This window comes from Netta rufina (assembly GCF_964035555.1).
Source record: "Netta rufina genome assembly, chromosome: 3".
Lineage (NCBI taxonomy): Eukaryota > Metazoa > Chordata > Aves > Anseriformes > Anatidae > Netta > Netta rufina.
The window spans coordinates 73,684,630-73,711,716 of NC_140125.1; the positions used below are offsets into that span (position 1 = coordinate 73,684,630).

The 27,087-nt window shown below is 40.4% G+C and overlaps 1 protein-coding gene across 1 annotated transcript in view; it reads right to left on the reverse strand.

The window, feature by feature from the left end:
* Nucleotides 1-27,087, reverse strand: part of CDK19 (cyclin dependent kinase 19) — a 112,094-nt gene that overhangs the window by 39,082 nt on the left and 45,925 nt on the right. The window contains exon 4 of the mRNA XM_084285399.1: nucleotides 19,764-19,904. Coding sequence (XP_084141525.1) covers nucleotides 19,764-19,904 — 141 coding nt within the window. The remainder of the gene's footprint in view (nucleotides 1-19,763; nucleotides 19,905-27,087) is intronic.

Here is a 27,087-nt window from a genome sequence, read left to right on the forward strand (position 1 = left end):
GATGTTCTCGTGAGAGCTGTTCAAGCACATACCTCAACTGACCGTAATTCTTTACATTCACTTCCATCAGCACTACCCAGGCACTCTCCAGAAATGGCCAAGATATTCCTGCTCCTTGTAAGAATCCTCTGCTTCAAAATTGATTTGAAACAATGGCTTTGTAGGCAATTGCTAGAAAGAGCATTTTATTTCTAAACTCAAGGTGTTTGGTCATTGTTGACACAGAAATCTATTAGCCAGACTCTATCCCCTGGCTAAGCAATGGATAATGAAGTTGCAGCTGTGTCACTGGAGAGCAGGTTGCCAACACAAGTGTTATATGAAATAGGAGTAATCACAAGAGGAGAATATAATGTTGGGCTATATATAATATATATAATAGCTCAGAAACGAAACCATCTTCCTTTCATACGCCATTTCTTGCAGGTTTCTTATGGCTAATGGTGCATTAAATTACTGCAGGACAGAACTGAAAACTCCAGACAACTCCGGACACTGGGCACTGCTTCCACTGAAATAATCTGCACAATGCACTCGTGGTTTCAACCCGATCCATGACAATGCAGTTCAAGAGAAGAAAGAAGAAAAAAATGAATGACAAAAATGCACATCAGGAGAATGCCAAAACATTTGACACAAATTAAAGTTTATGTTGCTATGCAACATTATCCAGAGCCTTCTGCTGCTTCGCAGCAGCACGCCTGAAGAGAAAACGTTACGTGTAACCTTGAGAAGGACAAAGAAGGGGAGAGCCAGATGGAAACGAAGAAAAATACCATCATAAATCATCAACGAAAACTGAAATGTCATAAAGCAAACGTTTAAATAACACGCTGGATTCACATGGCTCCTGGGATTTTCCACACGAAGGCCTTGTTGGGCATCCTTCACCACGGGCTTCACTTGGAATAGCTACCTGAAGGCAAGCAAACTGAGAAGGCATTTGCACGCGTGGGACACTACAAACTTCTTTACCCTTTTAAAAGCAAAACCTGAGACCCAGCTCTGCTCGAATGCCAACGTTAGAAAGCTTACAATTGGCACTAAGCTTGAAATGAGAAGCAAAGGACATAGGGTGCTTTATACCTGTCTCCCTGCTGCTGGGGCTCTTTGTTTGCATGACTTTGTTTCTGCTACAATATCCTAAAGATTACAGGCCATAAGTGCTACGTCTGATAACTCTTCCAGCTACAGCACTGAACTCCCCTATTGTCAAATTCCGGTATTTGTTTTACACGACACGCTGACTACTCCTCCCATTTCAGTAGGGTTATTGAGACAGACAGACGAAGCTGCTCTCCAGTCACCGTACAAACAACTGACAATGAGACTACTGACACGGCCATAAAACATTTTGGTAATTGCATTTCACAAAGTATCTTCGGCAGTAAAACTCCAATACCTCCGTTCCCCCGGGACCCTGGTAGAGGCAAAGAATTAACAAAGCTTTGCGGAGCGCAGTAAATAAACAGATAGAAATGTAACCCATTTTCATTACAAATACGATTCTGCTTGGATAGCTTAGATTGATTGAATTAGGTTGAAATATTAAAAGTCCTATCATGGAAATTTCAAAGGAGAAAAAGAATAAGAAGGTAGCACAGTTATTTAGAGAGGTTGCTTCCATCTTGAGTGGGTTTTAAGTGTCCCTTTTTGTTTGCACATGGACATAGGAATATAGCTTGGGGGATACAACTACAGAATTATTTTCTTTTATTTTAGGGTAGAAAGTTTCAGCAAGATTTTGAAAAAATAAGTTTTGAAAAAATCAAATATTTATGTCTAATATTTCATATTGTTAAATTAACTCTTGTCAGTTTACTACATACACTATTCTGCAGTATTACAGTAGATTATTTAACCACTTTTCATATATGCTGTCTTCCTACACTCATAATCTCCAGGAAAAAAAGATAAGGATCCGTCTCCCCTTCCCTTTTTTCATGGTGAGTATGAAGACTAGGAAATCTAATCCTTACAGAGGTGATCGATGTAGATGTCTGTTTTACTGTACAATCAACTTCTCCTTCATGTAGAAATAATTTAGACCAGCAATTTGCAATGTATCCCCAATCTTCCTGCAGTCTTTCTCTGAGGATCTTCTTGAAGCAAGCGCTTGCCTTCCAGTATCTGGAGGGGTTTCTCATCATGGACCACCCAGCAGATCAGTGCCCAGGCTTCAGAAGAAATGCTATCACCCTAATACAAGCCCTGACACCTACAGCAACACCAGTTAGGATTTAATAGTCCACCGGAGAGCAAGGGCTCAGACTAACAATCAGATTAAATCTCTCTACATCTCTCTGTCAGTTTACACTGAAACTATTCCTTTACTCCTCAAGTTTCCTGACTTTTGGGGGATCCTCAGGCCCATTCAGGCTCTTAGTTTTAAGAATAGCACCAATGGCCATGTTCTTTAGCAACAGTGATACTTCAAATCCAGTCTAGTATCACCAAGCTGGAGAACACTGCTTCTCCTAGTTTCCCTCAGAAGCTGTGCCTCCACTGGAACAAGCAGCTACGGGGTTTAAAAAGTACCTGGTAAATTTGGGCTGCTTAAAGATGACCTAGTTCCAACCCCAATCTTGAGAGGTTCTCTCAAGCTAAAACAGTCTGGGAAAACAGCAGAGTTGGCAGGAGCAAGGGAAAGACAAAGGGAATGAAGGATCGTGTCTGCAACCACTGGCTGAGCTGGTGGAGGTGGAGAAAGGGATATGAGCAGGAGGGAAAAAATGGCTCAGAATACAGAGATCGAAAACCCGAACTTGGTTCAGAAAAAAACACAGCTATTTGAAGTTAAGATTTGGTAAGTCAATTTAGAAAGTAATGGAGACCACAAATTATCTTTAAAAAAAAAAAAATCAAGCATTTACTACAGTTACTTGGCTGCCATATGTATAGCCCAAGATAGCTGAGTTTTCTTATCTAGGAAAGAAGAAATATTTTGGTCTCTCAGTTACCATAGTACTTATGCAGCTTGATAAATGTTGATTTTCAATATCTTTTTTTAATATAAAACAGTTCTCACTTTGTAGAATGGCATTGGTAACTTGTGTTTCAGTACCAACAGTCACAGTCCAAGGCAAGCTGTAATGCCAGGACGTACGCCGGCATCTTGGGCACGAAAAGTACGTTTCCCTACCCATAACTGCTTCTACAGCTCCCAGGTTTTAACTCAGAAAAACACCCCACCTTTTCTGTAATATTTTCTCACTCAGAAGCTGTTTTTCTTTAGACTATTTTGCAGCCATTCGTTTCAAACATGGGTCTCCAAGATTTCAAAATAAAGACTTTTCATACACCATTTTCGTATGCACACGGTATTACCATTTGAAAGTTGTGAACGCTGCTCCTTCCTTTCTATCCCATGCATCTCTTACTAACAACTGGAACTGAAAAATGAGACTGTGTTTGCACAAGAGCTTAGATCTCCTGTTCTTGAATCTATGAATGCTGAACACGAACAGCTCACAGGGCACTCTAGTGCCTTGTAGGAAAGGCACTGTTCACTCATACCTTTGGTAGAACAACCAAAATGCAGCAGTCTTTGTACGTTTCAACAGCATCAATGAGGTTAAATCCCTTTAAAATGGTTCACATATATATCTGTTAAATAGTCACAGTTACATTGTTAATCTTTTCCACAGGCGTTTTTGGGTGCAAAATGACCCGTTTGGAATAGCCTTGGAAATTCATGCACCTAGATGAAGAAATTATCTGGGCTAAGTGAAAGCGTGAGCTGTCAGCACCTCAGCTAACGTGTGGGGAGCTGCCATGGGCACACTCTTATCCTGTGGTATCTTGCAGCAAGCACTCAACAGCCTGCTTCTTTTCATGCAGGAATAAAGGTATCTCTTATTTACCACAGGATGCCACTGGTAAAAGCGTGCCCACAGGCAGGTAGAGCAGCTAAGAGGCTTCCAGCGCATATTCTCACTTGTACTCACAATAAAGTTGTCTCCACCAAGAAAACATGCTTCTGTTCTGACCTGCAAGACTCAAATGAAGAGGCTCTCCAGTTTAGAGATCCCATGTGTCTGATAATCAAGTTGCAGCAGAGCAGGGGAGAAATCTCTTTGGAGTAATAATGGGTTTATCTGTCTGCCCCGGTTTCTCACTGTATTTACAACGTCGATGTATGATTGATCAACAACACTCTGTCAAATTCATGAATATTAATGTAAGGCTTGCATAATATTTACGGCATCTCTCAGCCGTCAAAGTAAAAATAACCAAGGTAAGTTGAAGACGAGCATTTGTACAGAGCATATTTGATAGAGTGATTTGAAGTGTTTATAGAAATGGCAACAGGTCATTAAAGTTAAAAGCTGCACAGTAACTAGTAAAATGTTAATCTTTCTGTCCCAAAACTGCATCTTGACTCCTGAAAGAAAACCGAAGAAAAAAAGATGTTGGCAATCAAGCCAAAATAATTTATGGAAAGAACAAGTAATTTCTTTGCTTCCACTTTGGAGAAGTGCAAAAGAAATTAGGGGGAGGGAAGAAGGAGATACACTAGGCATACGTATTTCACAATATTTAGACTTTCAGATTCCAGAAGTTTATTTCCTTAGTATATTGCTAGTATTTTTATTTTTTATTTTACTACTAAATAGAAATGCATCAAAATACAATTACGTTAACACATGCTTTTATGAACAAATATGATAGGTATTACTCGTACTCATTAACGTAAACCAAAAAGTAGTTCGTGGCAGGATATAAACGGGTGGTGCTTAAATATTTTAGGTAGCCAACTTAAGAAAAGTTAATAGAATCATTCAGGTTGGAAAAGACCTCTAAGATCATCCAGTCCAACCTTTAACCTAGTACTGACAAGTCCACCACTAAACCATGCTATGAATTTCTACATCTAGATGTTCCATGAAGACCTCCAGGGATGACGACTCCACCACTTCCCTGGGCAGCCTGCTCGAACGTCACACAACCCTTTTGGTAAAGAAATTTCTCCTAATATCCAACTTACACCTCCCCTGGCACAACCTGTGGCCATTTCCCCTCATCTTATCATTTGGTGCTTGAGAGATGAGCCCAATCCTCACCTTGCTGTAGCCTCCTCTAAGGTAATTGAGTGCGACAAAATCTCCACTGAGCCTCCTGTTCTCCAAGCCAAAGAACCCCAGCTCCCTCAGCCACTCCTCGTAAGACTTGTTATCTCAACCCTTCACCAGCTTCATCGCCCTTCTCTGGACACACTCAAGCACCTCAGTGTCCTTCTTGTAGTGAGGGGCCCAAAACTGAACACAGCACTCGAGTTGCAGCCTCACCAGAGCTGAGTACAGAGGGACAACCACTTCCCTAGTCATGATGGCCACACTATTTCTAATACAAGCCAGCATGCTGTTGGCCCTCTTGACCACCTGAGCACTTCGCTGGCTCATATTCAGCTGGCTGTCAGCCAATATCCCCAGATCCCTTTCACTGGTCAGCTTTCCAGCCACTCATCTCCCGGCCTGTAGCTCTGCTTGGGGTTGTTGTGCCCCAAGTGCAGGACCCGGCACCTGGCCTTGTTGAACTTCATGCAGTTGGCCTAGGCCCATGTGGATCCCTCTGCAGAGCCCTCCTATGCTGTGGGAAATGGTATCAAAAGTTGTGGGAGTCTTTTGAAGATCGACTACTTTCAAATGACATACGCAGCACACACACAAAAAGTCAAAGTCGTCTTATAAAATTTTAACCTACCATTTTATCAATTTGGTTATTAACTTGATCATGTCTCTGGAGTTATTTGCAATACTTTTGTAAGAGTTTTATAGTAAACATCAAGACTCCTCTTATACCTTGTACTGCTCCGTATCTAATGCCTTGTGAAAGAGCCAGTTAATTATTGATTTGGAACACCTTTATCGAGTTTTCAGCAGAAAAGAGGTTTTAAAATCAATCACTAATCCAGGCCAGTTCCGAACTGAAGTCCGTGGTTGAAGATTTTTAGACACATTTACAAACTTGCTGCACAAAATGTTTACAGGTTAATTAATGATGATTTGGGATCAGCTTGACACCTGTAAAAATAGTTTTCACATATACTTCCCGTAATACAAATACTACAAACATTTCTGGAAAGTTAATTTTTATTGGGCATTTTCGTTAGTTGCTTTTTGTCTTTTTTTTTTTTTTTTTTTTTTTTAATGTAGGACAAAAATTCCACACAATTTAAAATGGATAGACACCTTCTCATTTCATACGGGATTTTTCCAATACCAATTTCCAGCACCACCATGGTCAGGCCCATCATCAACTTCAGAAAAACAGAACTTAGAGACCTTCTTTGCATTTTAATGAATCTTTGAAGCTTTCAAATGAGTATGGTAACTTTTAACTGGATCCTAAAATAAAGGAGGATGAGTGCACCTGGAATGAGCAAGCTTTCCCTCCCATATTGGTCAAGGTAAGAAATGCAGAATTCTACCTGCGATAGCCACTGCAGAGCTCGAAGTTGTGAATGCCAAAGGGAGGAGCAATAATTACTGCTGTGAAGATGAAGGAAGGGGAATATTTCAGGAAAGTCAAAGCTGAGTCAAGGTTATATGAGTAATGTTAAAGGGATGGCAAAAGGTAGATCAACAGATACAGGAACGTGGGCAGAGGAGCAGGAAGTTGGAAGCAAATGAAAGATTTGTGTCAAGAAAGAAAACAGAAAAGAAGAGTTGTGAAGAAGGCTGTGCCTGCCAAAACCAAAATCTGAAATAGTTCAAAACTAATTATAATATTTTTCCATTCAACAATTATGCCATTTTTAAAAATGAAAAACAACTTGCATAGGCATGCAGTGGCTGTGAGATACCGCCAATTCCTGAGAAACGTTCTGTGATTCACGCCAAAAACATGAGCGTGTTCAAGTGTGGCAGGTCAAGCTGTCCTAATTTTTTATTTTATTTTTTAAATTAAACAACTCCAAACACTTTCAAAGAAAGCCGTGATTGTCCCAGCAGCAGCAAACTGGCCTCAACTTATCAGGAAAAATTCTGTGTTGTTAGCGCTCCAGATTTATGCTTTACCTTGCTATTGATGTTGCCGGTAAGTCCTTGGACATTTTCACAAAACACTGAACGCTTAAAATGCAAATAAACTCCCTGGGGGATTTTTTTTTATTATTATTTTTCAAACTGCATAAATAGGCTAGGGGCTCAACTCCTATTCCTCAAAGCCAGATTATAACTTCTAAAAAGCCTGCTGTGCAACTAGTTATCTCTGAAAAAAAACTAGCTTTCAGAACATACCATAGGAGCACTTTTACTCTACGGACGTATGTCCTGGTTTCGGTTGTGATAGAGTTACTGGTCTTACTCACACAATGCCATGCTTTGGATTTGTTATCACCCATATTTTCATCACACGGGGATGTTCCAGTTGCTGCAGAGCAGTGCTAGCACAGAGCCGAGGCCTCTCCTGCTCCTGGTGCTGCCCGGCCAGCGAGGAGGCTGGGGGTGCCCCAGGAGCTGGGAGGGGACACGGCCAGGACAGCTGGCCCAGGCTGCCCAAAGTTTTACATTTTTTTCTGATTCTCCATTTTTCCAATTCTGAGTGGGATTCCTCATCCCACTGAGGAGGGAGTGAGCGAGCATCTGTGTGATGCTCAGCTCCCTGCTGGGTTAAACCACAACATACTCTGTTGTCTTGTATTTTGCATATGCTGTGCCCACCAGCTAAAATTCTTCCCTGTATTTGCAACAAGCATTTTGAAAATAGTCAAGTTACAAACTTCAGAACGGGGTGGAAGTCTAAGGAAGCTTTACTAGAGTCGGTAAGAGATTTAACGACTGTAATGTCCCTACTATTAAAAATCCAAAAGCTATCAGCCGACATGGCAACTTGAAATCTGGTATTAGTAAAATGAAAAGGAGACTGAACCCTGCTCCTGAACACCATTTTTGTGAGACTGAAGTGATTGTCACATTAAACACTAAACTAGACATGAACTACAGGACTGTGCCCTAAAGGATCAGTCAAGCTGAGCTCTACAAGCTCAACGTATGGGCACCAATCAGAAAAAAAAATATGCCATGAAGTCATTGGTAACTAAAATATATGACATTTTAATGAAATAACCATCAGAAACAATGTAAAAGAGACACTTGAACAATACCACAGTATCTGTCCAGTTTTAACACTGGTAAATATTGGGCAGTTTTATCTTACTCATTAAGCAGTGCAGTATCAAAGGACCGTGCATCTTCTGCAGGACAGAAACACGCGGCGAGCAGTCAGCACAGAGCGGCTACCGCCGTGCAAATCCACGCCTTCGGCTGCCTTGCTGCAACTTGTTCACGCAGCCATACCCTCAGCGTTAGGCTAGGATTTTCGACTACCCTAAATTAAGACTACCTACATGCCGAAGGAGGGTTCCAAGTTGCGTGCACCAAGGAAAACAGCTGCAGCAGGTGAAGGCGTTGCTGCCTGCAGCAGCCCGCACCATCCCTGGGCTGGAGATGAGCGCCCCGACAGCAGACGACTGATGCGAGAGCAGAGCAGGACGGCCCCAGACTGCAGCATCTTCAAGTGGGACAGCCAAATCGAGCACCTCTCGGGTTTTCAGGCTGCTCAGAGCATCCCCAAAGAAGGCTAGTGTGATTTAGGTGACCTATTTCAACAGTTAATTAATGCTTTCCTGAGCGCTGCTGTGCACACAAGCCCACAGAGGGAGAGGTGAGGGTCTCGTACTTTCCCGATGAAGCAAAAATAAAAATGATGAGTGACAAGGACTGTGGGAATCTTAGCAAACTACATATTATTGAAGAAGGAGGAATAAGCGAGAAGAGACTGTGAAATTATTATCCTACCAAGATAACCAGAACTGGGAGCACACACGATCTCCAAGAATTAAATGAGTCTGCAATTTTCTTTATTTCTACTACCAGGAATTCAAATTAATATTTGCTTGACAGGCAAGCAGATCTAGGGCTGAGACTGAAATTCGCATCTCGAATTTAGAGAAGTAAAAACAACTTAAGGGTCTCATTTAGAGCCTGACTTTCAGCTGAGCTGGCAAACAGCTCATCATGCCCACAGTTGAATGGCCATAAAAATAATTTTCATAGCATTACAAGTCGATATCAGCTCATTAAAACGTAGCCTACTGGATTTCGCACACATACTTCTAAGAATCACCATCCGCAACTGCTACATCAAAAGTAATTATATTAAAGGCAAATCAAAGTAAGAATGTACAAGCATGTTTCATGGAATCAAGGAAAAATTTAGAACAGAAAGACACATTTGTGAAAAACCCACTCTTTGGCAGCGATTACAGCAGAAGACAAAATGGCTTGGGCAGCTGAACACCGAGGGGAATTTAGGAATGCAAAATATTGTCTGCAGAATTATTTTCACAGACATGAGTTATATGTGAGAACAGCAGCTATACAGAATATAACCACGTTACAGGTTGGGATTTTGGCTCAATATTTGAGCAAGTACAAACACTTAATACCATCTTATTTAATTTTTATTACTATTTGGACTTTTTTTTTTTAAATAAAACTCTATAAAGAAGTGGTTAAATAGAAATAAAACTAATATAAAAGCCCTTTCATTCAAAGCTTATTATACCAATGAGAATCAAAGCAACACAGTGGGGGATTACCTCTGGGGGTGTGACATTTGTTTGAGACTGCAGTATCGCAATCCCAATATAAAAAAGCATTTTTTAGATGTTATTAGCTTCGTTAAATAGAACAAAAGAATCTCTACACCGCTTTTTGTGTTTTTGTGATGATTTTTCTTTTTGTACTTTACAAAGTAGCACGGGAAGCTACTGAATTGCTGGGAAATGTTCTCCCCCAAGACACTAAAAAGACAAGTGAGGATAAAATTCAGTTGTGCTTGGGTATCACTGGGGCACTGAGTGAAGCGGAATAGGGGCCTATCTAAACGCCTGTCACACATCCAGATGGGCTTTAACTTGCAGAGAGCAGAGAAACAGAAGAGCAAAGAAATGGTTGAAGAAAAATCCTGTTACCACCTGGGTTTGGTGTACAGAGAGTTTGGTAGCGCAGCTGCAGTAGGAATGATGATTTCTGAAACATTAGGCAGAAAGCAGAAAAGGAGGGATGCTGGAGGAGCCAGCGAGGCCTTGAGATGAGCTGTCAGTGAAATCCCAGCCCATCAGCCACTTACTGCAGCAGGGTGAGTTTCTCTGACAAGGTTCACACAGAATCAAACTGAGAAAGAAATTAACGGCCTTTGTTAGTCACTGCTGCTTACTGGATCCCGGATCAAAGATACTTCATTGAAATGCAAGACAATTTGCAACGTTATTACAACATCTTAGCAGAGCACTAATGACTTCGGCATGCTTGCAAATGAAGAGAAATGTGTAAGAGAATGCACAAGAAGGCAAGCAACACGAACAAATGCAAGGAAAAATGAAAACACTGCATTCTCATCTGTATGTTTCATGTTCTTGAACATTACCTTGTTTCATGTAACTTCGAAGTGTGTTAAAATCATTGAAGATAGCTAAGCTTCACTAAATTTTATTATTGTAAGTAAGAACATGTCAGCGATGTGGTGACAACCCTTTTAACCCTGTTCAGAAAGAGCAGCGAATCCAAAAAGAAAAGACCTGACAGATAACCTTGCAGCCATTGATATCAGCCCAAAAAAACTCCTTTCTCCAAGGGGGAAAAAAGTGATGTTTTTTTATAAAAGAAAAACTTCTAAAAGCTGTTCATGAACTTTGCATTTCTCATTTGGAACATAAAGCTCAGCTGGCTCCCTCCAAGGGTCAGCTGCACCAGCACGATAAATACATTGTGGATTTACTAGAAAGCTTCCCAGAGAGGACAGGTCCTGAATCGAGGCTATCGGAAAAGATGACATTTTCCTTCTGTTTTCCCTTTACCGGAAAAATAAATAAATAAATTCTGGCATTACTTTCGTATTTTTGTTCCTTTCTCGCCCTTTTCCTACCTCAGGAAAAGAGATACGAAGCTCACAGGAACCATATGTCATCTGTTGACTTCAGCAGCAAGCCCCAGCCAAAAGAACATTAAATCAGTACCTTTGTTTCTTCTGACTCATCTGAATTTATATCCAGTCAGGGCTTTATGGGCGTAAGCTTGTTTCAGAACCTGGGGCAAAACATTTTTCTTCAACTGCAATTATTTTTATTAGTAAAAATTAATCTACAAACATCTTCTTAATACTCCTGCCAGCAACCAAAGGTATGCATTAGTCAATCTCTGAAAAATTGTTGTTTCCACGTACTTAATGGATGCGATAACTCTGTGTGGGTCTTCTCAAGTTGTTCTACACCAGGTGACGATCAGTTTTTACAATTGAAGGGGAAACAAAGCTCTGAGTAATGAGAAATGTGTCATTGCTAAGTGCCCCTCAATATATAGAGTAGAATAGCTCAGTAGGAAGGGACCTACAAAGACCATCCCACTTCAGGGATGAACAAACGTTAGGGCATATTACTGAGGGCACTGTCCAAACGCCTCCTGAGCACTGACAGGTTTGGGTCTTCAACTACCTACCCAGGAAGCTGATTCCAGTGTTTGACCACTCTCATGGTACAGACATTTCTCCTCACATCCAGCCTGGTGCAGCTTCTTGCTTACCAAGAAGAAGAAACCAGCCTGACATTTTGAAAAAGAAGAAACATGTGTGCTGATAGAACTGTTTGCTCTTCAGCACGTAAAACTTTAGGTTTGTTTATCTCTCTGGAAGCACAAATGCACACTGACATATATATAAGCACACATACACTGTTGTTCCTCAGCAGTAAATTAAAAAAAAAAAAATAAAAATGTATCTTCTCTCTCTGAAGGGATCTGAAAGAAGAAAATTGTGTTAGTCTTCCTTGCGTTAATCTTTCAAGCACCAAATTCAGATCACTTTCTAAAGCCTCTCTCTTCGAATACAGAGAGATTTTCCTTTATTTTGGAAAATCTACGAGCTGTGTATAATCACTAACAAGTTTTTTTGACAGCCGACAGCCCCCTTCACAGTAAAGGGATCGCACAGATGGAGCAGTACCAGCTTCAGAGGCCCTAACCCTGCCTGCAGAGCAGCACACGGGGCTAGGCAGGAGCGTCAGCCAGGAGCACGTGTAGGCCCACGTTCACCCGCCCTTCTCTCACACACTTACACGCAGGCCCTGGCCATAAAACGGCGAGGATGACAATTAGAAACCATTTATAAGAGTGTGAAGACACAGGCAGGCAGGATGACCTGTTACTTATTTATAGGAGCTGGGCTGCCTGAGGGGGCATGTGGGGCCAAGAGGCTTCCCGAGCCAGCACAAGGTCCCTGGCAGGGGCATTCCTGGCTGGCAGGAGAGGGCTGCAGCAGCCCACAGCTAAATTTACTTCTGATATCAGCCTGCAAAAATCCTTTTTTTTTTTTTTTTTTTTAGAAAAAGGGGGTTCCCGCACGCGTCGTTTCACGGTTTGTCTTTCAGAAGCACAGTTTGCTTGCCTAGTTATATACAAGCAGCGTGTTCAAAACCCACGTTGGTCCCACTGCAGTTGTGGTAGCTTCAATTATTTACTGGCCTGGAAAAACTTCTTGGGAGGGCCAAGGGATTTAGAAGACAGAGTATTTTAGTGTTATAAACCAGTAGGAATAAGCACCGAGAGTCTCTCCTCATTTCAAAGGCTTTGACATGAAAGCAGAGGTAAAACGTCAGTATACACTTAAATATATATATTTTTTTTTATTTTTTTGACGTCTTCATACAACGTGTAATTGACTTTAATTCCTCGCCTTTGTTAATACTTCCGTCTCATTAGGGTGAGAGTATCAAACAAAAAAAAAGCTAACGACATAAACCACACATACGCCGCTTTCATTCAAAGATTTGGTAGCACGTAAAGCAGTAAGCTACAAATTAAAGCCAGAAATAGCTACCAGATTGGGAAACGGAGGCTGAGGCAGGTTAAATGAGTTGTGTAATGTGAGAGCAAAGTTCAGAGCAGGGTCCACGATACGAGACTGCAGATTGACATCACGGCTGGAGGAGCATTACTACGAGGAAATGATGACTGCCTTAAAAGCCAGCCAGTCAACTGGAAATCTGAGAAGCGCTGGAGCTTTATTGGATTTATTAAAATTGGAACGATGAAAGCCTACTGAAACGTTGCTATCCTATACAAATACCATGAAGGGTCATCGAAAATACTCATTCGGATAATTTTCCTGAATGATTTAATAATAGATTTTTTTTTAATATCAGAAATTATCAGCGGAGTTGGATGGAAACACCGATCAGCTGAAGGATTCCTGAAGGCGCTGAGCCCTTGAGGGAGGTTGAAGTTGCCGATCCCCACAGAAAGTCTCCCGGCTGGGTCAATTCACTTCAGGTTTCCCCCTTCCAAGAGGGGGAAAAGGAGAGGCTTCAGCTGGCTGCAGCCTCCAGGCAATCCCGTAAGAGAACAACCACTGCATCTTCCAGCTTCACAGGAGATGCTGGGCTGGAATACCAAAGCTTGCTCCACGCACCATTCAGGATGGCTTGAGCCAGCACCAGCCACTGCACTGGCTTCTGGTGGCTCTGCTAAAAATGTCCTCGTTGAAAGAAAGGCACTGGGCTTGTTGCTGCAACAGCTGGCTATTTGGGGGTCCTGTTAAGAAGCCTGGATCTGGGAGCTTACGTGTCTGTCTCTATGCTGCCTTTAGGATGATCAATCTCTATATGAAGAGACACGCTGGCTCAAAATTATATCAAACCTCAGCTGTCTGCTATGTCCTTCCACCAAAAATCACCAGATTAGCACTCCCTAAATTCTGCGGGTGACAGAAGCACATGAGTGCTTTGTAATCCACTCTGGGAAGAAACACAAAGTGATTAGCTTAAGCACTCAGTGAAAATAGCATCAGCTAATGCAGATGACATAGTGCAGTGAAGAACGCGATTCCTCCCCCCTGCTTTAAGAGATATGGGGATGGTTAAATAAATTAAAAAAAAAATGGAGATGGAAAACTAACAGCAAGGTTTTAATCCACCACCGTTGGATTTGTCCTCTGTCCCCTCCTCCCAAAAAAAGAAAAAGTGGTCATCTGCTGTCTGAAATTAAAACCCACCTCTATGATTTTTAGCTGCCGTGGAGGAACTCTGGGATGAGTTGGTCAAAGCAGGGACGCACAGCCAGGAAGGTGCTCTGGTCACAGCCTGCTCGCTAGGATGCTGCACTTGCTAGGAAAGGGAAACGATCCTTCCTACTCATTTTTGCTAGTCTGAAGCTTTGCACTGGCCAGGGAGAGGCAGCAAGGTGCAAACGATGAAGAAAGCTAAAAACGAAGGCAGGGAAAACAAAAAGCAGGGAGCTGCACACTGGGAAACCAAATCTACAAAGTGAATTTACTGAAATGAAAGGCAGAAAGCTGCTTTGGAGAGAAAAGGTTACACTGAGAAATACACGTGGGCATGAAGTATCACCAGCTCAGCCCCACCTTGCAGCTGAAGTAGTGAGGAATGGCCAGCGCAGGTGAGATTTGGGTGTGACTGGCATGATGGGGTGGAACATGACAGAAATCCTGAGAAAAGCAAGCCTTCAGCGAGGAAAATGATGCACAGTGGTGTAGCTCACAGGGCACGTACACAGAGACTGCTGGAAACCAGAACTGCAGAAAGAGGAAGGCTTTCGCTGGTTCTCCCTCCTCCTCGCTCTCTCCTTTAGCTGTCTTCTGAAAATACCCATCTTTGTCTTCGTTTCTCACGGAGAGTCCTTTTACCTGTTTTCCTTCCCCATTTTTGATTTCCATCCAATATCTCTTAGTCATAAACCAACAAGACACTCAGCTGATGTGCGCATTACCTTCAAAACCCTAAAAATTTGTTCTCTAAGTGACAAAAACAATTCTTAAGCTTTCACTACAGCTGCCTTTTTCACTGCATATTACCACTAGCAGTGCTGTTCAGTAGTGCGTAAGGACCCTACAACCAGAATTTGCTTCAGGGGGAGGATTATAGATCCTAAATGTAACACTGCCAGCAAAATATGACAGTGGCACTGAAGATGGAAGATGAAGATCCCTGTCCACTTGGTTCCCACACACAAAACACCTCGCCCATGTATCCATCTAACGCCAGCATTTGTGTAACTGCACGCTGAACCAGATCAGGGAATGCACTCGCACGCAGACCGACACTTTCCTTGCGAGTCTCCTTTTAAGTCGGCTTAGTTTTGCAGCCCCCAGCTTGGAAGGAGAGGAGCGCAGGGGAGCAGGAAGGAGCAGAGGCAGCACGGCCTCCTGCGGCATCGCCAGCAACTCGTACATCAAAGAGCTGAGGGAAGCACCTCGTCTAGGATCTCCGCCGCCTTGTGCTTGAAACACCTACAGCTTCTCCGAAGGAGGAATCACACAAATGATTGGGAGGAAATGGAATGCTGTACATCCCTGCAACGTTACGACTCACGGACACCTTTTGTCGGAACATGTTGACTCTGCCCTCTCTATGCAAATCAGAGCTGCGAGTCTGCAGGCGTGTCAGCTGCCGAGCCTTTTCACCCATATCGCTTTGTTCCATCTCTTCAGAGATTTTTTTTTTTTTTTTTGCTCTAAGCGCGCCTCCTTAATTGTAAAATGACACACGGTGTCAATTTAAACGTTCTCAAGCTGCAGAGAGGCAAAGGAGAAAAGCTGGGAAGTTATTAGTCAACAAGTATTTAATAAAATAACAAAAACACTTCAGGAGGGTGGCTCATTTTGTCAAGTTAATCTTACAGGTCTACTACAACCAGCAAGTTTCCAATCTCAGAATGCTGAAAGCAACTATTTAACACGATCCTAGGGGAGAAAAACAAAATCCTCGTTTCTCTTAATCTCCAACATTTGTTTTCAACCAGTAGTTTTAACAACATTAGGCATTATTCTAGAGACAGGCTCAAGGACATGAGCAGAATCTTAAATGAATTCCTCAGTATGGTTTCCGTGCACTTAAAGCATCTTGTAGATAATGTCCCCCTCCAGGAGGATACATCCTATTACAAATAGAAATGACTTTTATCAAGTTCGAAGGGAAACGGTCTCTGCCTGTTTTTATCCATGAGCAACTAACAGCATCTACCAAAGGGTTCTTAACACAAGAAAAACTGCCAAATTCCTTTCTTTTGTTTCCATGAACCCACACTGCGAACGGTACGTGGAAGATCTCCATTTGCAGATGCCTCTGCGAAGCAGGAAAATACAAAATTATCTTCCCCCAACACCACACAATCTGATAACCAAATAGCATTCCAGGTGACTTGAGAGGACAGCAGATGTATGTGTTTTTATAGACTTACATCAATTCCACGCTGAATAAGCGGACACCATGCTACCCAAACCTATCAGAAACCCTAATGATCCTGTCCCATATTCTGCACTGATTTGAATCTAGAAGTACAGAAAGTTACTGCAAAATATTTTTTAAATGACAGATTTTAACAGCTTAGTGAAAAAAATTATACCTGAAAGCCAGTGAGCTCTTTCCACGATGAGAAAACCAGAAACAAAATAGCCCTAACATTACAAGAAATTAAACTACACACGACCTTAAATTATTTTTATATTTCTAGAAGTCCGAGTACAAGCTTCTCTGGTACTACCATTTGCCTCAGTTTGGGCGCTTTCCTGAATTTGGACTTGTGTTGACAGTTTAATCTGACATAAATTTTACATCAGAAGAGATTAAAGGCAGACACAGATTTAGAATTGCAATGGAACGAGATCTGTTAAACACACTTGCACTTTCCCCTAAGTTTAAAAAAGTGCATTTTAGCAATAAATTGATCCGTTCTACTTGTAGGTGATGCCAGAACAACCTGTTCTGCTTTCTGCCACTCTCTGCAATCTCATGCTGCTCTTGCACCAAGCAGCTCCTGCACACATCCCACTTCCCAGGGAGCTAACCCCACAGAAAATTCATGCTTTGGGAGAAAACTGAATACTTTCTCCACATTTAACTCCCTAAATGAGCTTACCATGAGTTAGACGAGTGTCATCCACCAGCTAATTAAAATGGGTGGCAATGCCTTGGTGGTACTGAAGAGGAGACTGAGACTGTCTCCTTGTGGTGGCAACTATCGCTTAGCTCAACCCAAGGACATGATGATACGTATTGCAGGTCTATATTATCACTCTATAACAGTTTTGGTGATCTTAAAAATAACTTTAGGGTAACAATTTTAAGGTATTTAATAATACGGATCCATTGAGGATGAGACTTTTTTAAAACCACATGTGGTGTTCTGTCTTCCTTAAAACGTCTTTTGATTTCAGACAACACCAATTTAAGATTTAAACCCTGTTCCTGAAATACCCCCAAGCAAGTACCTACCCTCTCATGCCTAACCTCTCGTGTTTGTTTTTTTATTGCAACACTTGTTAAAAGGTCATTTCTGTGGCCGAGGAGAATTTAACTAATATTACATGATATATTCTTAGAGAACCTAATTTTCAAATAAAGAAAAAGCAATGAAATAAGCATAACACGACTTTTATGGATGTCACCATCTTTGGTCTACATCCAAACACATGCTAAAAATAGTAGGAACAGAGTTATATTAAACCAGGAAAGTACAAGGTGTCTTGATGCAAAATATTAGCTTGTATGAAATAGAAAAATATTTTTCCCGTGGAACTAAAGGAGCTAAGGGAAAAAGCATCAGATGAACTGTGCTTTGTCTTAAGACGACACTGGAGATTTAGTTCTTGTTATTACACAAGAAGCTGAACCTAGTGAAATCGGGCCTGAGGTATGATTCTTAGAAGCAAAAATCACAGATATGAGTGTATAAACAAAAATAATACATATATAATCATTTATTTGAATTAAAATTGGTTACTAACTGATCGTATTAATACTAATTTCAAGAGCAGACATGACACATGCAGAATACCATCACTTGGTTGGTGTTCCAGATACAAACCAACAATTTGAAATACCTGGATTCTTCAGATATCTGCAATGATTAAAAAACCTAAGAATTGTGAATATACCTTTATATCACCACTGTACCAAAGCAATTTTTAATGTTTTTCTTTTCTCTCACTGAGGTAAACAAGAATTAGTTTAAACTTATTTGCATAACAAGAACGCACTGGACTTCACAAATGTCTATTCTTCTCCCTTTGTAAATGTAACATCAGTCAAGCACTATCATTCCAGTGATATGAAAAATGGTCTTTTTCATAAAAGCAGCCCTTAATTCCCAAAGTTCAAATAGAAAAGTGGGAGACAGTACGCACCAGCTTTGCTGTAACACATCAACAACTAATACAACCTGTAAAGTAGCAGCACTGGTCATGCAAAACACGGGGTGTTGCAGGCTGGAAATACAAACACTTGAAAGAAAATTCTCTAGGGTATTTGTAGTTGTTATCCTAAATACCATCTTGTATTTCCTATCAAGATAACAAGTTCATGCATTTGACTGCATATATGAATACGTATGTTTCCCTTACACATAGCTGAATATAGACTTCTCAGGTGTTCCTTTTAACTACATCTTACATCTCAGAAATCAGGCAAAACAGCAGATGTCTCCTTAGGAAAGCAATAATTGTAGCATGAGAGTTGAAGATGTACTTGCTTCCTGCTTTTGCTCATGGCTACTCTTCCAAAGGAAAAAAAAAAAAAGTCTACAAATATACTAACATCTGGAATTTCACAGAAAGATCAACAACAAATCCCAGAGAACGAGGTAAAAAATGATCCATACCAAAACCTAAGCCCCAATTCTGGCCACTGTTAACAGGTATTATGACTATAATTAAATTTATTTCAGAAGACATCTCTAACTTCCATTCCGGGGCTGTCTTAACTTACTCATAACCTTTTAACAAAACATTCAACCTGCATCCAAAAATGAATATAAGCCCCTTAATTATTATTAAAAGACTTGGGAACACTCTATGTTTCCTTATTAAACTACAACAGTGATTATAAGCTCCTGGACACGCATCCCTGGTTTGATTTACCAAGGCAACTGAGAAATATCCAACCAAATGAAGACAGTGGCTTCATATACAGATGACATTGTATTTCCCACCATACCTACTACTGATCTTACTCTACCAAGGCAGCATAACTACTAACAGATTTATCGTATTAACCACCATGTTGTTTGTCTCACACCAAAAATTCTCGTTATAATGTACGTGGCAGCAGGCACTCTACCCATATGAATATTCCTCTTTTTGTAACCATTGAGAGCAACTCGCCTAAGTATTAGGAGTGGTGGGAAACTTCAAGGGGAAAGGGTAACTAAGACAAGGCAACTGGCTGCCCTCGTAATCTGCAATCAACTTAAAGAGCCACTTCAGGTCATGAGAAATTTCTACGATGACAACTCTTTCAAAGTTCTCTTCCCACGGTCAGAAAAAATATCACATGGAAAAGAAATATTCCACGAAAAAACTCCTCTTTCACTAGCTTTTATGGTAACTTGCACGTAAGCCAAACAATGTACAAGAGTATCAATCACTTCCCTAAGTGCCTTTTCAAAGTAGTGCACAAACCTATAAGAAAGTTCAATGAATGTATACCAGCTGGCTCATGTACTGTTTTCGGATATTGGTATCTGCAGCCCTTTCACCGGATCTAGCGTCATTGTCCGGGCTCAGATGACTCAGACAAGAACAATGTAAAAACATTGTTTGTTTTCATGTTTAAAACCCCCATCGGTCTCCCACAACAATAACAGGAAGAGTGTACGGATCGATATGCAAGATTACTAATAGGGACTTTTCTCTTCCTACCCCATGACAGGCAAGTGAAACTTCCTTAACCAGGTGCAGCATGCAACACTTACCAGATCTCTGTGAAGCACCCAGTTTGCATGGAGGTAATGGATTCCATCAAGGATCTGGTAGAGTAGTGATTTAACCATAGATCTTGGCAACTGCATGGGCTTTTTGTTTGCTTTTGAGGCACGGTGAAACTTGATAATATGCTAGAAATAAAACAAGTAGAAACATGAAGCTTGTTAAAGAACAAAACTTTTTTTTTTTTTTTTTTAAATAGTAACACTAAATAATGAAATGAAATACAAAGTTTGTTGAAATTTGCAATTAAAAATAATTGTGATGTACTTTCAATTTTCTTAAATCATTTTTAGCTTCCAAGTTGCTTTAAAAATAGGTGTCAAGCTTTTGGTAACTTCTGAAGACTGGCTACTTACCTCCAGTAAAAGTTCTTGGACATTCTCCTCCCTCCCTCCTACCCATTGGGGATCCTCTTACCCACACCACTGCTAGATCAGAAGCTTCCAAACCAGCAGCATATACTGGAAAGAGGCCTGTGCTCTGTGCTCTCACCCCCTTCCTTACCCTCCAAAACCACCCAGGACAGAGTACCTATCACTACACTTTAACATTTCTCCCAAAATCAGAATCCAGCAGAGAAAGATGAAACAAAATCCCACATCATTAGGGTGAGATTATGTGAAAACATCTAAAAATGGTTACATTCCTACTTCCAAGTTTTGGCCATACACTTCATTGATTACAGAAGTCAGTCAGTCCACAAGAGGACAAGTATCACTTGAAACCATGGAATGCAAAAAGGGACCCTCACATTAGTCAGTTGAAAGAATGAAAAAAGATAATGAAAAGACTGCTGAGAGATCATGAAATATTCATACACTAATTAATATTTATTGTAAGATCAACATGGAGATGATGGGTTAGTTTTGGTTTTGCTGCACCATGTAACGAGCGGGGTGAGGCCCTTCTACCTGTTCAATCCTCAGGTGAGGTGATGTTACTCAAGGGGCTATGCAATCTCAACATACTTTCATTAAGCGAACAACGAAATCCATTCATTCAGATGAAAAAATATGCACCCTTTTTGAAGGAGGTTCAAAGAAGCATCACAAATAACAAAATAGTTTCCAATTATGTGCTTTTTGTGAGACAGAAGCTGTAAAAGCAGCTTGCATTTTTAATGAAAGTGATTCAAAATGCTAATCTGTACGGCAACAAGACTACTAATTACCCAATTTTTAAAACGATTTGTCTAGCTCGAGATCATCCCCCTCCAAACGTAAGAGATAGTCAATGGCCGTGCTTTCATTAGACCTCTGCTCCCGCCAGCAGCAGCCTCCACTACATCTGTCACTAATGATCCCAAGGAAAGTGGTTACAGGTTAACGTCACCTCTGGCTTTCACCGAACTTCAGCCACTCTTAATGCTTCAGTCACTGTTAAATTGCACCTGGTAATTTTTTTTTTTTTAAGTAAATAAAAAAAACTGCTTAGTCCCTATTATAATTAAAGTGTCCATGGATCTTTTCACTACTATATGTAACACAACAGTGGCTGTCGGTATATTTAAGAAGTTTTAAAGAAATCTGCAAGAGTATTAGATTAATATATAAATGAGGACCAGCAAACAAAGCTCTCAGTACCTGATTCTGTAATTATGCGATCACTCTGAAAAGTATACTGGAAAGCTTTAAGGAATTACTTCTCCAGAAGAGTTTTCTTGCTATCATGTCACAAAGTGATCTTGTGTCACATTTTCAACTGGGAGCCCCTACCTTCCAGTACTGTACAATGCTCACAGGATAACCACCTTCACAGGTAATTACAGTATGATTTACAAAGCAGTAACCATACTCTAATAAAGATAATAATCGTGGATGTTAATACACAGTATTAAAAAAAAAAAAAAAAAAAAAAACACAAAAGCACCAAAAGTCACGGGTTACATACAACACACAGTGCCCTAAACCAAGCTCAACCCTGGTAAAACAATGCACATGCAACCACTAAAACGGATTTTTATGCCTATTTAAAAACTGTCTAGGATCCACAAAAACCACTGTAATACAGGAACACAGAAAATGAAATTGCAAAGGTTCTCCTAGGCCACCACGTGACTAAATCAGCACCTGGTACTTTCAGGAGGAACTCTACCCTTCTGGCCCCAGTAGAGCTGTCTCAGCTGCATCCCCTGAGTGCAAAGGCACTAGGTGGGCCCCCTGCTTTCTGTCCTTGCCCTCTCTTGTTGCTGCCAGTTTTCTTCAAATGAACCATGAACCCTGCGCTGAAGACTTTGTCCCTCGAAATATTAAAGCACTAAGACTTTTAAAGTAATGGGAGAGCTGCAAAGGAGCAGGATGCTATTTATTAATGAAGCAACTAGTAGCATGCCAAGGCCACCCACTGGAGCAAGACTTTTGTGAGGGTACAGGATGGGAAGGTTTCCTCTTTTTCTGCTGTTCCATGAGCATGCCTACATGAACTTTTGAGGCAGGTATCCAGCCTTATGTTGAATGTGAGGTACCTCTAAACCAGAGCTAGCACAACTGTATCAATGCAGAGCTAAGGTGAAGCACCCTGCCTCTCAGCCAGACCTCCTAGCTCAAGCTACCACTTCAGCACATGGAAAGGACGAGCTTGCTCTTTCTTGACTGTCAAATACCACCTAGATACATCATCCTACATCATCTTGCTTATGTGCTGGTTTGTCCCAGTCAAAGGCTCCTTTCTGTCTGCTTTCAGTTCAGCTAATTAAGTGACCTTGTTTCTCTCAATCCTCATAGCATTGTCATTTAGTGGGGATCCTCAGGGCTCTGAGGATCTGAAGGGTCTGGAGGGCAAGACATGTGAGGAGCGGCTGAGGTGTCTTGGTGTGTTCAGCCCCGAGCAGAGCAGGCTGAGGGGAGGCCTCATGGCGGCCTGCAGCTCCCTCACGAGGGGAGCGGAGGGGCAGGCGCTGAGCTCTGCTCTCTGGGGACAGCGACAGGACCCGAGGGAACGGCATGGAGCTGGGACAGGGGAGGGTCAGGCTGGGGGCTAGGGAAAGGGTCTGCACCCAGAGGGTGGTCAGGCACTGGGACAGGCTCCCCAGGGCAGTTTGGACAGCGCTCTCAGACACATGGGCTGGTTTTTGGGTGGTCCTGTGTGGAGCCAGGAGTTGGAATGACGATGCCTGTGGGTCCCCTTCCAACTTGTGATATTCTGTGGTTCTATGATTAAAAGTCCTGCATGCTGCTGGCTGTGAGCTTTTTCCAGTCTCCTTTTCTTGCAAAAGAATTAGGAAAACTCTTGCTCGCAGCTATGGACAGCCCCCTGTCCCCAGGTGCTTCAGCATGAAGAGGGCCCCTGCTCTGCCAGAGCCACACACAGCAAATGGCTCACGTCATGTCTAGCGAGACATCCCATGGGACAGGTTTACAACACCTTCAAAATTTCCTATCCTCATTACAATGCAGAGGGGAAATAAATGTCAAAAACACCACAACTTTGACAGCAGCAAGATCTTCAAAATTAATAATACCAAGATAAAGATAACATAGCTTTATCCAAACAGGGTTATCTTTACATGTCTAAGTTTAAGTCAATGTCTACTGTACATATTTCTGAATTTCAGATAATTACATCTGATAGTTTTTCTTTCTAGCAAGCAATATCACCACTAAATAACATTCAGTTTCCTACAAAAGTAAATAAAAATTATTATTGCATACTTACTGATATAAACTAGTTTATTTTAGTCACAAGAGCTAATTTCACCCCATCACAGTTTAATTTCTGTTCAGTTCTCAAAAACATACCACAGGGCCAAATAGTAAAAGGAACTGAAAAGCTGTATTTGCCCCATGCCACTGGGATGCACCCACAGTGCTTGTGATCACGGCCAATTCTCAAGGGGGTTGTTTAAAAAAAAAAAAAAAATAGTTCCCCAAATTTCTCGTATGCAACTACCCAAATATATATTTTTTAAAAAGAGCATTACACACAAGCAGCACTGAACAGCAATTTTAATGCTGCTTTAAGAAACAGAAGGGGAAACTGGTGCCATTACTCACCGGCATCTTTTCTACTGGTGGCAACAAGCCCAAGCTTTTACTTATTACTCATTTCCTTGTAACTTCAGAAATATAGCTGTATAGTCCCTACCACTGTTGTAGGAAAATATTCCTCATATAAAAATTAGAAATGAAAAATAAGAGCACTACAACAGAAATAAATGAATTGTCATAATTTGACAGGAGTTTCTCAGATCGGGCAGGTCAGGCGCATAGCCAAAGATGCTGTACCACCACAGCTATACATGTACTAAGGGAATTTTCACCTGAGCAATTTTGCTGATTTTTGCATGGCAAAACCATTTTAACTTTAGCAAATCCAAGACCATGCAAATGGCAATAGATAAAGAAATGAAATATAATTAAGCATTCTGAATGAAAATACAATTGCAACTCATGAAACAGTATCCAATCCAGTAGTTCATGTGCCTTCTGTGTTGCCCACAGTATTGGAATTGGCTTGAAAATTGGCTCATGAGGAGCTACACACATTTTCTAAAGTTTCCACTGTAAGTAATACAAACAGAATGCAAGAAATATAGACCAAATTGAATTAGTTTGTTCTATGAAACCCCCTAGCATTTACATCAAGTAGTTAAATGAGCATTCAAAAAAATCCTAATTTTATTTTCCTTGTAAGGAAGTCAAGCTGATACAAACACACACTGTTTGTTTCATCCCATTCCTAATTTCAAGAACTGCTGTTCAGTATGACAGTGGTTAAAACAAAGCTAGATCTGGAAAGTTTTCATGGAAGCGAGTCCCTAAAGGAGACATTTCACATATGTCTTACTAAAAGAAGTTACAGTACAAGCTGTCACCTCAACAGACATGAGATGATCCCTACAGGAGCTTGACCTCAAGACACAACTCCCTAGAAAATATGATTTTTTGAGTTCTACTGCTGAAATAAATTCTTGTTTTAAAACTACACGCATTTCCATCAAAATGAAATTTTATCTTGTCAACGCAAGTGCTTCTCCCCGCTGATGGAAATTGTCTGCTCTGCTTCAGCAAAACTCTTCTTTCTATCCAAACCCTCACCCAACTTTTGAGAATAAAACACAAGCATGTCAGACAATTCCAATGCACCAGTAAAAAGTAAAATTAGGCTTTATAAACAAAAGTGATGGAGGTTACATACACATTAAATCTGTGCCAGGGTCAAGAAAAAGGTTCAGAATATAAGGCTTCAAGTCTCACTTTAAACCTCTCTTCAGCAATCAATACTCAAATGAAGGTGATTAGCATTGTTATGTGTTAAAGCACTTCAAAGGATATGGAAAAATAAAATCCAGAAGTGGTACAAAAACTAAACGTGCATGGTTTGCACAATTTTCAAAAACATGAAGCAAAGACAGAGCCATTTAACCTGAGTCACATTTCTTGTTGCAAAAATAAATCACAGCTTCACGAGCCTAAGCTTAGAACTAATTTCAGACACCAACGTTTAGACACAAAAAATCTGTCCAGGGTATATCACAAGCAAACTAAAATTGTATCAAAACAAAAGCGGATAAAAGTATTTTTACAGAGATTAAGTCTCCAATTTGGAGACTTAATTTGCATTAAAACGTCACACAGTGGTCCTAAGAAAGAGGAGGAGAAAAAAATAAGCTTCAGCACCCTCTCTCTAAACAGTGCTGTTCTGCAGCCATTCTCAAGTATTTTCTTTAGAGTCCCATTAACCACACTGCCTGAAAAATAATCCATTTCTGAGTGAAAAGAGGTCAACATTTTAAGTAATTTTGAAAGCATCTTTAATACATTAAGTTTGCTAAACGTTACTTTAAATACCTAAACTTTGGATCAGAGAGTAAACGTGAACAGAAAACAGATTCAGTATTGGTTTCGCAGAAGTCTCTAGTTTTTCTAGATCTTTAAGAGCTAAACATGTTAAAAAAAAAAAAAAAAAGTCCATACAATAATCTTAAGAAGTCAGGATTCAACTATCCTTTCAGTATATATCTGAAATACCAAGTATTCCTGCTACTGTTAAACAAACTACCCTCAACTCCCTACAGCTTTAGCAGAAGAAGACAGCAAAATAATCTAAGTCTTTCGTGATATGACAAGTGCGTTCTCAGGCCAGACAGCTATCAACAAGGAATAGTGTTGCTGTCTATAAGCCCAGCTACCACTTTTGTGTCAAAAAAAACCACCCTATCTACTATAATTGGAACGGATAAATCATGGTGTAAAGAGACAGCCTTCTCTAACAATGGCTGATGATAGAAATTATAACTTCAAAGCAATCAAAAACTATTCCAGCCCACTCCCTTCAATAAATCTTACTTTCTTCCCTCATCTAGCAGAATCCTGTACTGGAAAATATGTACACGACGGATGAGGCGACAGGAAATTAGAAGAGAAAAATTAAACTGCTACACTGAGAAAGCTATCTTCAAGTAAGTAAAAATCTTTGTGATTGACTAGCATTTGGATCACTCTCATGATTAAAAGCTAAACTGAAGCCTAAAGGAAGTTAAGAGTTACAACCGATTGCACTAGATCTGAAGACTTAAAACCTCAGATCTATTAGAAAATATTCACATGATTAAACAAATTTGCAAGGTTATTGCACAAATCAGTATGCAACACCCTCACCATTTTATTTAGTATACAAGAACATAATTTCAGTTATTAAAGTATATTTTTTCAGATATTGAGCGAGGACGAGTGTTATGAAATTCACATACAGGAGTATTTTCTCCTTTTCATTACTTGATGATTATTTTTTTAAGTGCACATGACTACCCTTATCCTAAATTTAAGTACACATGACTACCCCCTATCCTAAATTTTTAAAAAAGCAGAATATATATGCAACAAGTATTCCATATAGCACAAAAACAGTCTGCCTATATATTTTTATTATTATCAAAGCTAACTTTGAGCTGAATTTTTAGTTTCTCAGTGATATATGCTATTAAATAGTTACTTCTTGGAGATCACTAGAATGCAGTAAGATACAAACATTCAACAAAACCTAGAAATGCCCATTGTTTAACTGGTCTTTGATAGCAAATGTATGATCACATTCAATATCATCCAATACTTTTCAATAATTTAATCACTTATTAAGAACCAGCAAAGTTTTTAGAGTTATAAAACACATTCAACACATTTTACCATGATAAAAGTGTCACTAGTTTTCAGGAGTTAAAAAAATAGATTTTTTGAATCATTCTAAATCGTTACAACACAGATTTCCAGAAAGGGGGGGACCTTAAAGCTTTGAAATTACACATACATGTTAAATAAGACTGTGAACTAACTCTGTACTCTGCAAGAAAAGGAGACACCCTACTAATTCAAA